Source organism: Limanda limanda, chromosome 14, assembly GCF_963576545.1.
Source record: "Limanda limanda chromosome 14, fLimLim1.1, whole genome shotgun sequence".
Classification (NCBI taxonomy): Eukaryota; Metazoa; Chordata; class Actinopteri; order Pleuronectiformes; family Pleuronectidae; genus Limanda; species Limanda limanda.
Genome location: NC_083649.1, coordinates 6652559 through 6669927, shown reverse-complemented (window position 1 = coordinate 6669927; position 17369 = coordinate 6652559). Strand labels below are relative to the sequence as shown.

The 17369-nt window shown below is 43.4% G+C and overlaps 2 protein-coding genes across 2 annotated transcripts; one reads left to right on the top strand and one right to left on the bottom strand.

The window, feature by feature from the left end:
- Window positions 1-1095: 1095 nt before the first annotated feature.
- On the top strand, window positions 1096-6114 carry bach1b (BTB and CNC homology 1, basic leucine zipper transcription factor 1 b). The gene is made up of 5 exons (XM_061085803.1): window positions 1096-1244; window positions 1369-1617; window positions 2074-3423; window positions 4975-5181; window positions 5276-6114. Exons 2-5 carry the CDS (start codon window positions 1369-1371, stop codon window positions 5582-5584), a joined length of 2115 nt encoding a protein of 704 aa, XP_060941786.1. The 5' UTR covers window positions 1096-1244; the 3' UTR covers window positions 5585-6114.
- Window positions 6115-12211: 6097 nt separating this feature from the next.
- On the bottom strand, window positions 12212-15579 carry rab38b (RAB38b, member of RAS oncogene family). The gene is made up of 3 exons (XM_061086329.1): window positions 15351-15579; window positions 13624-13901; window positions 12212-12364 (listed from the first exon to the last, which is right to left on the bottom strand). The coding sequence occupies exons 1-3, from the start codon at window positions 15577-15579 to the stop codon at window positions 12212-12214; spliced, it is 660 nt and encodes a 219-aa protein (XP_060942312.1).
- Between the last annotated feature and the right edge of the window lie 1790 nt (window positions 15580-17369).

Below are 17369 nucleotides of genomic sequence, written 5' to 3'. Positions count from 1 at the left end.
TGTGTCTCACTCACCTGTACAAGGGGAAGTACACAACAACTGTTGCTTTCCGTCCTCGACTAATAATAAAATGCATTTTATTTTAACACCAGTGTCAGTTCCTTCCTGTAGTTTCATTTCTCCAGGTTGCTGCTGTTGTGTTTGGAGATGTTGTGTCACTTACTTGAAATAAGGAACTAGATTGTGGGGCTTTTTTCATGAACAGATTAGCTCATTCTGGAATTATGAAACGGTCATCTGATAAACCGGCTTCAGCCTGGCTTCCTTTTTTCCTCGTTGAAAACATGTGACACTGGCCCCATCAGTGCTTTGTATCCATGGTTATTCTGCTGTGTTCTACTGCCTGGGAGCCCAGTGCTGTTTATTTTTATAAGTTTTTATCGTGCACTATCCCTGTCGGTATTAATGTCGACATCCGATCATAGATATTTCACACCTGACACCTTAAAAGCCACAAAATGTTTAAAGTAAGGGAGGAGGAATCTTCAAATGACGTTAGGTTGTGCTCTTTTACAGCCGCTAACCAATCATACCTCGATGCTCTTATTTTGACGGCTTGAGCTCACATGAAGATTTACGACTTCCAGCTAAGAAAACAACACACAAATTGAAATGACAAGAACCCTTAGTCTCCTTCTCTGTTTCATTCATCGAGTAAATCCCTGCTAATCTGAATCTAAAAAGACTTTCCCAGTACATGATCCTGTCCAAACACTGGGTTAATATCCAATAACCTTAATCTCTGGACTTGTGTTCCTGGTAAATCTATAAAAGTTTTTCCTTTTCCTGGGAACAGCCTTGTTACTTCACCCCCCCCCCCCCTGGATCCAAGGGTGGGATTGGTATGGACGGGAAAACCTGCTTGCTCATCCTTTATCAGCAAGACTGCGTGAGTCAGCGTTTGCTCTGTTCCACCCAGAGCTGTTGCAACACACACACACACACACACACACACACACACACACACACACACACACACACACACACACACACACACACACACACACACACACACACACACACGCACACACACACATGCTCCCTCCCACTCACATACTCACACACAGTGACATATGACTGAGTCAAGCTCAGTTTTTACTTGGTACGTGAGCTGAGCTGAGGCTTTCTGGGAAGCGTAGTCTGGTTGGACGACATTCCTTTGAGAAATAAGCATGTGTGCTCACCAGCAGGAACTTTCTCTCCCACTCTGCTTGGATATACATGAATGAAGTCAGCTGTGTAAGGTAGGCACGTTTTTGTAGCTATTTTCATGTTTATCTTATTAAGTGTGTGACCTGGTAGAGAATCAGTGGTGATATGAGTTTGTGTGTGTTGTGTGTGTGTGTGTGTGTGTGTGTGTACATCCAGATGTCCCTGATGGCCATGTCTGCTCCCCGGGCGTCTGTGTTTACCTTTGAGTCGACGGTGCATTCCTCCCATGTGCTGCGCTGCCTGGACGACCAGCGGCGGCGGGACGTGATGTGCGATGTGACCGTGGTGGCCGAGGGTCAGAGCTTCAGGGCCCACCGCTCGGTGCTGGCCTCCTGCAGCGAGTACTTCACCCACAGGATCTCCTCCCTCACTCAGCAGGGAGCCGTGCTCACTCTGCCACAGGAGGTGAGACTCACCAGCTCATTGCTCCACACGAGAAGATAGATGGTTTATATAAAAAAGTAAACAATGGATTTCTAGAGCCACCTAGATCAGCAGATTGGATTTTTCTATTTTGCTATGATAAGAAAACCATTTTGATCTCTATCTGTCTTTCTTTCTTTTTTTCAACAAAACAAATTCATTAGATTAGGCGGATGATTCATTCATGAGCTTCTTTAAATAAAGGGAACAAGAGAAACTAGATTTCCTGATCACATGTGTAGTATTTATAACTGAAGCAGTAGAAGTCCTACAATGCTGGGTTTCATTTAGCAGATTAATAGCTTTATTTTCACATCTGGATTGTATTGTGTGCATTTTTATCTGCCTGAAAATATTAAAAGATGACCTGCTTCTATCCAAGACTGTAAATCAAGTAAACCCAGGATAGACAGTAATGTAATGTCTCCTCTCTGACAGGTGACAGCTGCTGGTTTTGAGCCTTTGCTGAAGTTTGCCTACACGTCCAAACTCCTCTTCGGCAAAGACAATGTCTTAGAAGTACGCAGCTCGGCCTCTGTCCTCGGTTTCAGAGACCTGGACGAGGCGTGCTTTGAATTCCTCCTCCCTAAGTTCTTCTCCAGCACCAAGGGCTCTGCCCCGTGTCCCAGAAAGACCTGTTGCAAGAAGAAATACAAGAGGCAGTTGTCAAAGACACAAGACAGCTTCACAGACTATGACGCCGTGTTGTTGGAGGAGAAAGAAGTCAAACCAGTTGATGACTCACCCTCTCAGCAGGAAGTGGCTCGGCCCTGCGAGAAATCAGAGGGCAGCAAACTGGGAAGTCAGAAGAGTGCGGCCACCACCGCTGCTGCGGCTGAGGGGGCGAGTGACGTCTTCCTGCGATGTCCGAAGTATCGCAAGTTCCAGCAAGCGTGTAGGAAGGATGCTCGTGCTGCAGAGAAGAGTCTAACCCCGGCCGTCCGGGATGAGTGCGGCCGGTCCTGCTCACCTTGTTCCAGCGGCGCGAACAGCAAGAATGAAACTAAACAAACACATCCGGCCAGACTCAGGGACAACGGAGCGGATCAGCGACGGACAACTGAAATACATGAAAAGACAACAGATGTGGGCAGTGGGGGGGCTGAGAAAGACACAAATGAAAGAGAGAGGACATCGGATGATATGATGAAGATGGAGGAAGAGTTGGAGCAAGCCGCTGGGGTCAGCTCTCGGGTTAGATCTGGTGTGGAAGCAGTCTCCGTGGCCGAGAGGTCACCAGGGTTAATATTGCACCACTGCCCGCTGAGGGCCTCAGCTGAAGCCCCCTGTGACCCCGTGATGAGGAGGTCACAGGGGTCGGAGAGGGTCGTCATGGACCTGAGAGACGACAACAAAACAAGGGAGTCTGGTGGAGAAGAGCCAGTGTCCATCCTTCAAAGGGCAGAGGAGCAGGCAGACGCTGAGAGGGAAAGAGGAATCATGGACAGAGCGACCCTATCAGTGAACCATGCCAGAGAGGGGAGCCCCCCGGGGTCGGATGAGGGCTCGTCGGACCCTGACGCCGGAGGATCCTCCAACACAGGGAGCGGACCCCTGCAGGCCGCATCTGAGGATTGGCTGAAGCGTCACGTCGACCTCGGCTCCATCAGCTCGGACTGCCCCTTCCTCCAGGATCTGGACCAGGGCAAATGTTTATGGAAGGGAGCGGAGCTGTCGGAGTGCGCGTCCCAGTCGGGGGTCTCCTCCCTGAACTCGGGGGAGGACGGAGACTCGGAGACGGAGACGGAGGGAGACAGCGAGGCCTACACGAGAGAGAGAGCCAGACAGGTGAGCAGCTGGGAAGCAAGTCTGCTGAGGCTCTACTGTAAAAAAAAAGCTCCTGCTGAATGAATGAACCTTTAACTTTAAGAATCAGCGATTTCTCCCTAAGTGTAGATTACACTACTCTGTGTGTTCAAGATTAGAGTTTTCAGGTACATTATATCAGATTGTTTGCATTCACGTCACAGAAAGTAAAATCGCTATGGTGCCAAGTTAATGATTCACCAATGGTGATAATGATGTGTGTGTGTGTGTGTGTGTGTGTGTGTGTGTGGTGACCCTGAGCATGTGTCTGGCTAATTGGTCCAGAGTCCAACTCAGCTGAATTTGACGCCTCAGCCCGATGAGTTAGCAGGCGTTTCACAAACAACAGCTCTGGGTGAATTTTCTCACGCCACCGTCCAGACTGTTATTCCCCGTTTGTCCGAAAAAATGCTTCAGGTCTGCAGACACTGAGTTGAGGTCGTTTAGGTGCAAACAGTGGTTTTATTTACACAAGATAAAAAACACTGCATGATTTATACTGCTCCTATAAACTGGTGAGTGCACGTTTCCTGTCACACGTTGGCAGCGGCGGCAATAAGCCAGCACCCGACCTCTGCTTTTAAAAGTTAACTAGAGTTAATTCATTAACCACTCGGTAAAAATATAACTTTCAGAACTCGTCTGACTTTTGCTTTGCTTTAAAAACAATTAACAAGCTCTGCTCGGATGTTTGACAACTTTACATTAGCAGAAATCAACCAGGTACATTTTTTATTTATTTAGATTGAAGAAACAATGATTTGCTTAGTTTTATTAATGTACACATAAGAATAAGAATCCAAAGATGGCTCCAGGGGCTTGAAAAGTCTCCAAAGGACAGGAAACAGGTAACAACATTGACAGTCAAAGTAAAAGAATATAATTAGTTTTACATATAGTACTTTGGCAAAAACTTATCTCATATAAACTCATGTAAAAGTACAATGAATCAGATAGATTAAATACACATCTCTAGTTCCTGAATGTACACAAACATATCAGCAGAATGGGAAGAATTTGGTAAAAAATGTCATTAGACAACATAGATAAAATAGAAGATTAATACACAAAATGGACAACATGCTGTAGACACAATATCAAGAATATTTATTTGATTTTATTATGTTTATTTTCAGTTACAGTGCATATTGATAACGCAAATGAAAATATGCCCGATTTAGCCCAGAGGCTAATTCTAATCTGTGGTCCCTGGTCAGGTGTAGAGCTAAATTCAAATAACCAGTTACTTGTCATGATGAAGTTTATATGGAAATCATTTGATATTATGAGTATTTCTTGTTTTTAATATAGTGCCTTTCAAAACCAGAGTTACAAGCTGCATCACAATATAAAATCTAAGATCATGCTTTGTAATGCAAGAAAAACAACCAACTACTAACAACCGTAGATTCTTAACATGTCATCTACAGCATGACTTCATATGAAATGATGTTCTCTGACTCTGCCCCTTCATTGATGTCGATACTCTCACTGTTGAACCATCTTTGTAAACTCTCTCCTCTGCTTCCTCAGGTGCAGCTGCCCTTCTCTGTGGACTGGATTGTGGATCTGGGCAGAAATGACTTCCAGCAGCTGCTGAAGCAAGAGGTCTTCACGGCGGAGCAGCTCGAGTTCGTCCACGACATGAGACGCCGCTGCAAGAACCGGCTGGCGGCCCAGCGCTGCCGCAAGAGGAAGCTAGACTGCATCTACAATCTGCAGTGTGAAATCCACAAGCTGGTACAAGTCTTTTTTTGAAATCTCTAATTCATTTGCAGATTCTCGTTTTGCAGACATGTTAATTAGGGTGTGTGTGTGTGTGTGTGTGTCACAGAAGACGGAGAGGGAGAAACTGATGGTGCAGAAGAGCCAGCTGAGCCAGATGAAGGTGGCCACACGTCACAGCGTGTCTGCCTTGTGTCACCGGGTCTGCAGCGAAGCCAACCTGCAGCCGGAGCAGCTCCAGGTGCTGGCCAAGTACATGTCCCCAGACTGCCCCCTGACCTCCCTCTTCCCCCACATAGACGCTCTCCTCTCACAGTCCGGGTTGCCTCTGCCCCCCCCGGCCTCTGAGGAGGACTGGTGTAGCTCCGGCAGAGACACGGTCACAGGAGACGGGACAAACGTCCAGCACAGACACTGAAAGTCCACATTAAACTCACAGGTTCATGGAGCTGGAGCTGTTAGATCAAACCAAAGGTGTCGAACAGTATCTGAGGACATTCCCGTGGACTGTGGACTGACAAGTGGCTGCAGGATAAAACAATCGCATACGGGATGATAATATGATAAGACGTGAGATAAGTGCATTTATAACGACAAGGCCTGCACACAGCTAACGCTACCATTCTGTTTCAAACCTATATCGAGAGGTTAGGAATTCATTCCTGGTGTCCAAAACCATTCACGTTACTTTTTCCCCGACTCTTTATTCAGGGGTGTTGTCAACCCAAACTGTGCACTTGCTCTCGGATATTTTATAACTGATTTTCTGTCTCCGTGAAACGTCTGTTCTCTGATTTCTCCTTTTCTTCTGTGTGATTAATGTTTTTATCTCTGAAACAATATCAGCTTTATAAATATAAATCAAGTGGGAACAGTGCGTGTTTATGATTCAATGCTTGATTACCTCAGGAAGACAAAATCAATGTGTGAATGTGTGTGTGTGTGTGTGTGTGTGTGTGTGTGTGTGTGTGTGTGTGTGTGTGTGTGTGTGTGTGCTTGTATTGTATTTTGGTACAGTTTGATACAGCAGCCTGCACGGCACAGTGTTGGTTCTTCCCTCAGACATCTGGACAAAAGGACTCGTCACATTCAGACTCTGGTCGTACGTCTGACTCTTGTGTTTTTTTTGCACAGTCACTGTGGTCGTCCTTCCTCAGACGACCACAGTGAAACAGCTCCTTTTAGTCTTTAGAGCTTTGGGTTGCTCAACAAAAAACGATTTTAAATGGTTTTAAAGGAGACATACAATGCACAGTTTCTTCCTCTAGTTGTATGTAAAAGTTAAAGTTAAAAGCACATTGGCCTACATTTGCATAATGTGCACATTGCCCCCTTTAAAAATCAGGTAAAGCATGAGCGGAGTCCGACATGTTGGGGTCTTAAAGCTAAAGAAGCTGAAATCAAATGTTTCAGACAGAGGTTGAAAAGAGGAGCTGCAGCAATGGACAATATTAGGAAAGTGATGTGTTTTCTGCACATTAGAGCATTTAAACATTTTCAAGTCCAAATTAAATGATGTGTCTGAATTAGGCAGAATATGTCTCCTTTAAATGGTGCTGTGTACACGAAAAAGTAATTTCAATGAATGGAATCATTGCTGGTAATTTTATCAAAATCCTCCCCCTGACGGATGCAGTACGAGCAGATTTGTGTTTTTTATTGTGTCTCCTGTTTCCAACGATCAACAACATTGTTTGTTTTGTGCATCCCAATAATTACCCAGTTTTCTGCAGCTCTTTCTGTTCTTCTCTACGTGTTCGTAGTAAATCTCTGACACTTATGACAACTTGATACCAGGCTTCACTGTATTTTATGTGCACACTGTATATTTATTGATTTACAACAATCATCCCAGTGCAGCTGCTCTTCCAACGACGAGAGTAAAGTATGAAGTTGATACTGTACGTGCAGGAAATGAGAAGATGCAGAGTAAGCATATCATAGTTGTCCATGATCGTGGATTCTTAATGTGTTTATTGATGTTTGATAAGAACATATTTCTCTCAGACACCAAGTCAACGTCATGCTTGTTAACACTGGTGCTTACTGCCCTCTAGTGTTAATAGACTGAGCTGTATGGATGTGTACCATAGGAAATGCTGGAACAGTTTCTACTCATGAAGGAACTTGACTGTGCAAAAGGATTCCTCATATTTTTTTTACAAGATAAATGTTAATAAACTAATCACCATTAAAATGTAACGTGGCTCCAAACACTAAAAACCTGTTTGTTATCGTCTCCCTCCGCTGATGAATATGAGTGATGCAGTGTTATTAAAAACCAGGAGTGAGGTTAATGAGATGTAAAATGTGTCAGAGTTCAGTGGGAGTGATGAATAGCTGAGCTCAGCAGGTCTGCACAGAACTCATCCTTCAAACCGGACACGAGTTATTAATGATTTAATACTTTCACTTTGTTTCTTCACTGACTCTCTCTCCCTCCTCCTCTCACCTCTGCTCACTCTAATTTACTCTCAGAGTTTCTCATTCTTTTCACTCCTGCTCTTTCTCTACCTCTCTCTCTCTCTCTCTCTCTCTCTCTCCCAGGAGGCTGGTTTAATTAGCAGATACTTATTTCACAACTCAATTTTCTTTTTATGTGCACAAACATGGTGTCGAACTCCCCAGGTGACGGCGAACCCACGCTACAACCTGTAAATCACAGAAATGTTGGTCGCTCTCACCGGCTGTTCGTGGCGTTATTATAAAAAAGAGAATAAATCTGCAGGTAAGATTGAATTCACAGAAATTCTTTGTAGTATTTTATATTTGTGTTATAAATTAAGTGTTCTTGTAATGTATTGTATGTAATCCATTCATTTATAAAATGGAAAATAATAGATGTTTTGACAAGATGACTCAACTGCTTAATGGTCTTGAATGTTAAATTACATTGAAATCAATGTAAAAATACAAAAAATACACATCCTATCCATAAATGTATGTATTTTTTGTTGTTGAAAAATCTGTGTAGAATAACAAAGTTACTTGGTGTTTATATAATGGCAAGTAAAACTTCTACTACTACTACTATTACTACTACAACTACTAATAATAATAATCATCATAATCGTCATTATAGGAATAAAATATATATAATTAAAATATCAAAACAAATAAAAACAACATTAGAGGTAATGTATGTGATATTAGTGTTAGAGCTTCTCAAAACATGGTTACAAAGTGATTCACAAATAATAATAAAAAAGTTCAAATTAACATACAAATTAAGTACAATACAAAAACACAAAAACGAAAAAAAGCAGAAATAAATAAAAGAATTCAGGCAACTTTTACCTGACCTTTGGCCTTAGTTCTACTTTACTTTTTTTTACTTTAACTGCACTTGGCCGTTTATAGCCTCAGAAAATAAACCTTCAACCTTCAATAAACCTATTTTAGCAGTGATTGCATGAGACATGTGTGTGTGTGTGAGTGTGTGTGTGTGTGTGTGTGTGTGTGTTTGTGTGTGTGTGTTCAGCATGACCACGTAACCATCTTTGAGGTTTGAGGCATCTTATAAATTAGTAAATTGACCTTGGCGGTCCACTCACACAAGCTATAAAAGTTCAGTCACTTTAATCACAAGCTATTAAGATGACTACACTCCTGAATCGAATGCCTGCAGTTGACCTTATCTGACAACAGATGGCGCCACATGAGCAAGTCTCCTCTGTAATATATAAATACTTGCAGCTGAATAATGTGAGAATCTGTTTCTCTCCATGTGCTTTAACTGCTTCAGTGTTCTCTGATCTAATGTGGAGCTGTCACTTTTAATCTGCGTCAGTCCAGCCGTTCCTCATGATCCTTTCTTTCTGTTACCGACTCCATGGAGCTGAAGTCTGGATCATTCCGTGGCTCTTGGGTCTCACTTCTCCCTCGGCGTCTTCTCCTCTCTCCCTGCTTCTCCTCCGTTGTGTTTCTGTGTCGCTGTGAGAATATGTGGGTGTTTTATGGAGGTGGTTCTCTGGCAGCCGAAGCTCCACAACTACAAAGAGCACAATATGTTGGGCTGATAATTCTCAGTAATGAAAGCTCAGATCTGTGCCAGGTGTTGTTGTCACAGGAGGAGCCTTGTCCCACAATTAAATAAAACTTTCATTTCATTGTTTTAGGTTTAATTGCATGTTTTCTTGACACGCACCCCAACAACAAATTGATTTATCCCATCATCCACTTATCGCTTGATGAATTTCAGATGACAAACATTCTCCCCAACTTGCTTCCACTGCGTTTTTCGGATGGTTTAATGAGTCTTAACGTGAGCCAAGAGCAGACGAGCAAATCTTCTCCCTCAGGCAGAGAATAATCCACTCAGTCATGTGGTTCACTAATGAGAACCTGAGAGTCCTGGATCAGCCCGGAGACACATTTCTCAGTCGAAAGCAATAAAACTTGGACGTCGGTTCGCTGCCTGGTTGGTTTTGAGGTCAAAGGTGAAAAGGCAGATTCGTACTTTGGTGTGAAATCAGTGGCTTTACCTCATTCTTCACCGCTTTGCGATCAAGAATGAACAAGAACAATCCACAAGCGGTGTAATCAGATGAGGACACGTGTGGGTTTGTGGGTCGCGTGGTGGTTTTCCAGATTAACTCATGCTTCTAGAGTGTGACACCACGCCACTGTCCTCATGACGAGCTAAACAAACGCTGTGGAATTCAAATCCTCAGACGGAAACATTGTTATAATCCGTGTGGATGCAGGACGAGAACCTAACACAATAACATAGGGAGACAACACGTCATAAATCATTACACGCTCACTGTTTGTTGTGTGAAAGGCGACAAACCACATGATACAATTGATTTGATCAAGTTCTGCTCCTCATCGAGATCATATGAGGCCACGGAACGACATGAAGGCTTCAGCGTCGTGAAGACAGATGTGCAGAGTCGAAAACACCTTCATACACAAACCAGAGGCTTCATGTTGGAAGATAGAGAGTGGTCCATTAATAATAGCTCATCTCTGGGTGCAGGTTTAATGAGATTATGGAGAAGAAGAGGGAATTTATATAAAAGACACTGGAAGCAGCTGGATTCCAAGAGCACAGGAGGAGACAAAATAATGGAGGATTGAGTGGGTGAGAAAAGGAGAAATGATTTTGTATATACCGTATGTGTGTGTGTGTGTGGGTCTGTGTGTGTCTGTGTGTGTCTGTGTGTCTGTGTGTGTGTGTGCATACAGCAATAGCTTCGCGCAGATGTCGGCGGATGCCCATGAAAAAAATGACTTCATCCAGTTACCATGGAAACCGAGGTTAGGCTTTGGCAAGTGAACTCATGTCCAGTTTAGAACCAGAAACAGTTTCTTCTCTGGTGAAAAATAAAAGAAGAAAAATAACACACACACACACACGCAGCACAGAGTCAGAAACAAGGAGAAACACAAAACTCACTCTTCCATCAACAACAACACACACAGGTTCCTGACGAGCATCTAAACCTGAACCTCCCACAGATCATTAAAGACTCCCGGGTGTTTCTTTTAACTGTTAAACTCTTTTCCTTTCTTTGCAGCTCCCACCTTTTCGTCGCTATAAATACAAATGTATTGTTAAACTGCCTGATTAAACTGGGCTCACGTGACAGGCAGCTGGAGGAAGGAGCTTCAGCGACATCTATATAAAACTCTAACCTAACACGGACTGTTAGAGACTTACTAAAGAAATCAAATTCTGAGATTGTTGATATTTAAATTATGAGAATACATTTGTTATTGAGTGAGGAAAACAGCCATTACAATATGAGGATAAAGACAATTTAGTCCTTAGGGAATAAGCAGCATCTCATTGTTTGTTGATAAACCGACGTAACCAACAATAACGATAAGTATTTATTTATTCGTACTTAAGTTTAACGTTAACAAGATGCTCCACATTCCTCATTTTAATGCAGGGGACAGACTGATCGCCTCATGTTCTTCCTCTTAAATGACACGTAGCCAAAAATCACGACTTCATCCTCGAGATCTCAGCTATTTCTCCTTCTTTAAGTGCCCCTGATTTTTCATTGTGCTAACCAGCATCACACCCACGCACACAGCAAATAACTTAAAACCATTAAAAAGCAATGCATGTTCAGTTCACATGATGCAAAGGGTCAACATTACTTTCTTCGGCTCTCGTTACGTCCCGGGGGGGCGGCAGGTCGCCCACACAGTTTGCGTGGAGGTTAAAGAGAGAGAGAACTTCAACAACAACACTCACACAGAAATGGAAAAACTGAAATAAAGTCAGGAAACTTGTCTTTCAGACAGACAGGCAGATGTTTAGGAGTAAAAACACACAAATAATACAAAATAAAACTTGTCAATGATTCCAAGAAGTTGTTTTTAAACCCCAAAGGTTTGATATTTTATAGTTAAACACACGTTATCGTAAATTACTTTAAATTAAATGAAAACACAAATACAACCAAACATACAGAACTTGAATTAGGATATAATGTACACGTAAATGTTAAATGCTCGTATTTACTGGATTGTTTATTTTGTAAAATGAAAGTTATCACATCAGCAGACATGAACATCTGGGAAAGGTTCGTATTTCATAAAGGTTCATATTGGCTGATTGTAAATCGGCTGGACTCCAGTATTTACTGGTTTATTTTGTTTAGTCAGAGTGAAAAGCTGTTAAATTAGAGGAAGTGAGAATAATATCTCAACCATCTTAAAGGAATTGTACCCAAACAGAGGCTGACGTCATAATGCTTTAAATAATCTTGTACACTAACACCAAAGAGCGTCCAGGTGGGTTTTCTGTCGAACTGAAGTCAGAAACTTAAACCACGAGTTCCCAAAACTCTCCTGCAACGTGTCCAGCTCCTGAGTCCAAGTGGCTTCAGCTCCGGTTTACTGCAGAAAGTGAAAAATGCAGCAAACAACAATGTTCGACTCTGATTCGGACCAGAGGAGCTGAACTGCACAGAGGGTTCTCAGACGTCCATGGAGTGGCCGTGTGGTGTGTGTCTGTCCCTCTCTGTCCTCCTGTGACTCCACTCCGTCCCATCCTTCACCCCCCCCCCCCCACCCCCCTCTCCTCTCATTGTTTGAAGCAGCCGGAGCAGCTGGTCTGTCTTTCGTCGTCGTACCGCGGTGACACGGTGTCCGATACCATCGATTTCATGATTTCATTCTCCGTGGCCATGATGTGCTTGACCAGGAAGTTCGCAGCTTCACTGATGTTGAGATTATCCTGAAAGAGAGAGAGAGAGAGAGAGAGAGGAACTGCTCAGTAAATTGTTCTTGCTCACGTCGTGGAGGTTTGGTTTTCATCTGTGTTTTGTTTGTCCGCTTGTTAGCAGGATAACAAAAAAACTACTGTACCGATTTTCATGACATTTTCAAGGAAGGACCAATTAAATGGCGAGATACTTCCTGCCTGTTGAAAATGTGTCTCACTCTTAACTGTCACCTTCATGTGTGGAAGCAAATGGGTTTAAAACCTCTTCCTGTCAATACCGTAAACATTTTAGTTTTCTTGCTGCGCCCGAAGAAGGACGCGTGTCTCTGTTTTCCAACCCCAACTCTGACACCTCTGGCTGAGCCTGCACCTTGTAACCTTTGACCTTTCAGAATGCTGAGGCTCGATGGCACGAGGATGACACAGCACTTTGGCTGCACCCAACACAGCAGTGTCAACAGGGGATGTGTGAATGAAGACGTTTGTAGAGTTAATAGCTATCTGCTAATAATGCACTTATAATGTAATTAGAGTAAAATAAGTTTGAATTTGACTAAAGATCCCTGTAGTATATTTCATTTATTGCTATTACAATAAGATTCCATGACATCTTGGATTTTAATGTGTTATTTTGAAGCAATGTGATAGAGCTGTTGGATTGAGGATGAACAAAATATATAAACCGATGGTCGGTCTAATTCTTTAACAGAACTCCACTAATGGTTTTTAACTGTTAATCTCAGTGGCCTCTTCTAACCCTGATGTGTAAAATCGAACTCATCGAGCCACTTTCCACGAGGGCATGAAATTCCAGTCGGGATGTTTTTCTCTGACTGAGGTGTACGTGATGGGAGACGTCTCCACTGAGTGTGTCAGACGCTCACTGCTAACGGACGATTACTGACACGGGAAATACACTCATCCACATTCTTGAGAGTGTGCTGAGAGTTGAAAGAAAAGAGGCAGCTGGAAACATCCCCGAGACATCACCTGTTGGTTTGTGAATGAACCTCATGAAGTGTTGAAGAGAAACTACAGATTAAGACCATGAACTCCTCAGGAAAATTATAGTAAGTTTCTCATAGACTTCTATAGAAATTGACCGGTAGAGTCGCCCTCTGGTGGTCATTCGAGAGAATACAGGCACTTCCATATCGGCTTCACTTTCTAGACCCCGAGTCTATGACCTATTTTATCAACAGTCGACGCTTTAGACAAAGTATTTCTTGACTCGAGCTTCACGGATCATCATGATAATTCCGTCATCTCACCTTAGCCGAGGTCTCGAACCACCCGACGAAGCCGTGGTCCTTGCAGAACTGGTCCATTTTGATGGCGCTGTTGCTCAACTCTCGGCCCTGGTCCGACTTGTTGGCCAGCAGCACGGTGGCGATGCTCTGTCCGTTCTCCAGCCTCAGCTTGGAGTCCAGGTCCTCCTTCCACTTGATGACCGCCTCGAAGGTGGTGGGCCGCGTCACGTCGAACACGATGAAGGCTCCCATGGCTTCACGGTAGTACACTCGCGTCATGTTTCCGAAACGCTCCTGACCTGTGACAAACACACAAACACAAACACACATTCATGAGCACAGCAGCACCGATGAGGAAATCTCATTGTTCTCTTGCATTTCTGTGGTGAAATAACTAAGTCTGTGGTTAGCGGCGCTGGTATTTCATGAACCAGCACATTCCTGCAGTCTTACGTTCACGTTTCACAAGATCCTCAATGCAAGAGCTTGTTCCTGCTTATAACAGGACCACTTAAAAAACTTATGATAAACTTTGACCTCCTGTTGATAAAACATATCTGTGAGGAGTCAAACATGTGACATGTCAGGTGAATTGTGCAGGGATTGAAATGAGGAGCTTAAGGAGCAGGTTAGAACAGCTGTCAACACGACCGGCCCTGTGGCGTCTACTTGTGAGTCAGAGTTTGAGCCTGAAGCTGTGTGCGTCCTGCTTGTTTACATGACATGCCCTCTCAGCAGAAAATGTAGTATTGGCCGATAAGTATTAGTCGCTTTAGTCTTTGCTAGAAGTCCTTGGCGTCATTTCTCGTGGTCCCCTTGAGGGACAGGAAATGGAAAAAAGGGTTGAGTAGTTCCTCTTTTTGTGCAAGAGAATGTGTGAATGATTTTCCTGAGTCACACTGAGTCGTCATCTGCAGACACACGCGTCTCACAGGTCACCTGATGCAAGATGGTGCAGTTTACATGACTTTTAAAAGCAGATAACGTTTTTATAAATTAGAGCAAACACACCGTCCTGACTTTGTTTAACCCCACTCCTCAAAGCCATGGATTTAAAATAGGTAGAGTTGACTGGAAATACGTAATTTAATTTAGTGGATTTGAATTAACTGCTTAAAGCACGTGCTGGCATTTGTGTGTATGTGTGTGTGTGTGTGTGTGAGAGAGAAAGAGAGAGATATTCTGAGTAATGATGTTTTGCTTTTCGTTTAGGCCACAATGACGCTCCTGTGACTGGGCTTAAAAATCTCCCTCACATGGAACCAAGCACATGATGCAGCCCCATACCTATGAGTGAATGATAGTGTGCTCATCCCTAAGCAACAATTAGTGTGTTAGTGTGTGTGAGTGTGTGGGTGTGTGTGTGTGTGTGTGTGTGTGTGTGTGTGTGTGTGTGTGTAGGTGTGTGTGACAAAGTGACAGTGCATCCTCAAGTTTTGAAAGTTTCACAACTTTACTAGTCATGCCACAGTGTCAGATTCTAGTTAAACTTTATCTCCTCTCATTATCATCTGTTCAGAAACACTCACAATCTCACTTAACAACTTTTTCACTTTTTTTTCAGTAATGGTTTAGAAAATGTATTGTTTTTAGCAGATTTTACGCGTAAAAACAACCCAAAATGCTCCATTACGCATCAGTGAGTGGATCTGGATCCTGCACATGATCTCAGTGTCAACTTGTCTCTCTCACAAACACACACACACACACACAGCCCATGCCAGACATGAAGACCCCCGCTGTCCCACCTGCGATGTCCCACAGCTGCAGCCGCACAGTCTCCGAGTCGCAGTTCAGGACCTTCAGGGCGAAGTCCACCCCGATGGTGGCCCGGTAGTTGTTGGAGTAGGTCTGGTGCACGTAGCGCCTGATGATGGAGGTCTTCCCCACCCCGAGGTCCCCGATCACCAGCACCTTGTACAGGTGCTCCTTCCGGGGCCCCTGCATGCCGTTGGCCTGGGTCGGGTGGTTGGTCATTCCAGATGTTTGGGCTCTCAGACGCGCCAGATGTTCTCCAGATGTTCGCTTCCCCCTTGGGTGTGAGTCTGGACTTCTTCTTCTCCCTCTCTCGTCCTGCTTCCTCTCCAGTGTCTCAGCTTCTCTCAGTCTCTCTCAGACTCTCTCTCTCTCTCCTCCCTCCCTGTGGGGAAGTGTGATCCTCCGTAGGGGCCGTGCCTCATGGGAACTTGTGACCTCGCCTCCCGGGAGCGGTGCGCAGCGGTGCGCACGGTTCCATGTGGAGAGGGTCTGGTGAGCCGCTAATGCAATTCACTGTAAACCACATGATGTAACTGTTGTCATACTTTAACCCTTTGTGGGGTCAAACCGTGCCTCGGTAATAAAAGACACAGATAAGTTATGGAACACTTTAAAAAGAGAAGAGATGAAAAAGAGCTGCTCACAGTTCAACATTTCCTTTTCATCCTTAAATGTCTGTTTACAAGAAGTGATTGGAGAAATACTCACACGTTTTACTCAGTAAGAGTATGAATAATATACACAAATAAATATAGTCAAACACAAGTGGAGTAAATGTGACCACTGGTTGCATGCAGCTGTAAAGTGAAGCCATAATGCAGTTAAAAAGTGTAATGTCAGCAAGTTCGATGCATGTAAAATCTATACTGTGGTTCAGACCTGTACACAACATCCAACTGCTGGATCAGGACTTACACAACTACAACAGTTTCTCTCTAGTGTATTTAACCAGGAATCACATCTTGGCGTGTGCTCTAAAAAGGATGATTATTTTATTATTCTCGTAAAAGTTGTCATATTGTCAGTTTGAGGTTGGTTCCTGCATAAAAGCGTGAGAAGTTGTGTGAAGGTTTATTTCTTTCACACTAATCAAATTAGGTCCCACAGAATATGAATGGAACTCTTCTCCACTTTAATTGGAGTGATGCTTTAGTATAATGTGATTATTGTATGTATGCAAACATATTACAGTGTCAGAGAGCAGAAACAGACGATTCTTCTGTTGTTCGCTTCTCCAGCATGAAAGTCACGACATGAGCTGAGGCCTGTTTCCCAGAGCAACGTGGACCGAGGCAGCTGGGCGAGTTCTCTGAGTTAAATCAGAGTCACATGAGGTGGGGAGTTAACAGAAATAAGGCAAGTTCACCTGATTGCTTGAAGATGTCAGATCCAGCTGGAGGGCCGAGCTTCAGACAGATGCTGAGAAGCTGCTGGTCTCTTTATCTGGATCTTCAGGAGCTTGCCCACAGAGAAATATATGATATTTATGAAGATGGACCATAGGTAACGCAACACACCACTATTAGATTCGAAGGATAAACAATGAGTTGATCCGTTGTGGCCTCACTCTCTCCCTCGGCTCGTCCAAGCTATTACGCTCTAACTATGAATAAACTTTACCCACATATCTCGAGACTCTTAATTTCATTTTGGTCGACAATTTACGTCAAAGGAAATTATATCACGGTATTTAATAGCGAGTGCCCTAGAAACCCTGTTTCTCGGGTTTATTAATTATCGCACAGTGATTTGACACAATTATCTTCTTATTTAGAGAAAAGGTTCATAAGTAACATCAACTTATGAAGGTGTAAAAATAACCGTCCAAGTCTTCCAGCTCAAATCTGAATGGGGAACTCAGGAGAGATTGAAAAGATAAGACAGAGACAATCGTCCTCTGGAGATTATATTCGTGAACTACTGGTATCAAGCATCGTATGCACCTGTAAAAGTTTGACTGGCACAAGGTTGCATGCAAATGTTTATAATGATTTCTACATTGAAAACCA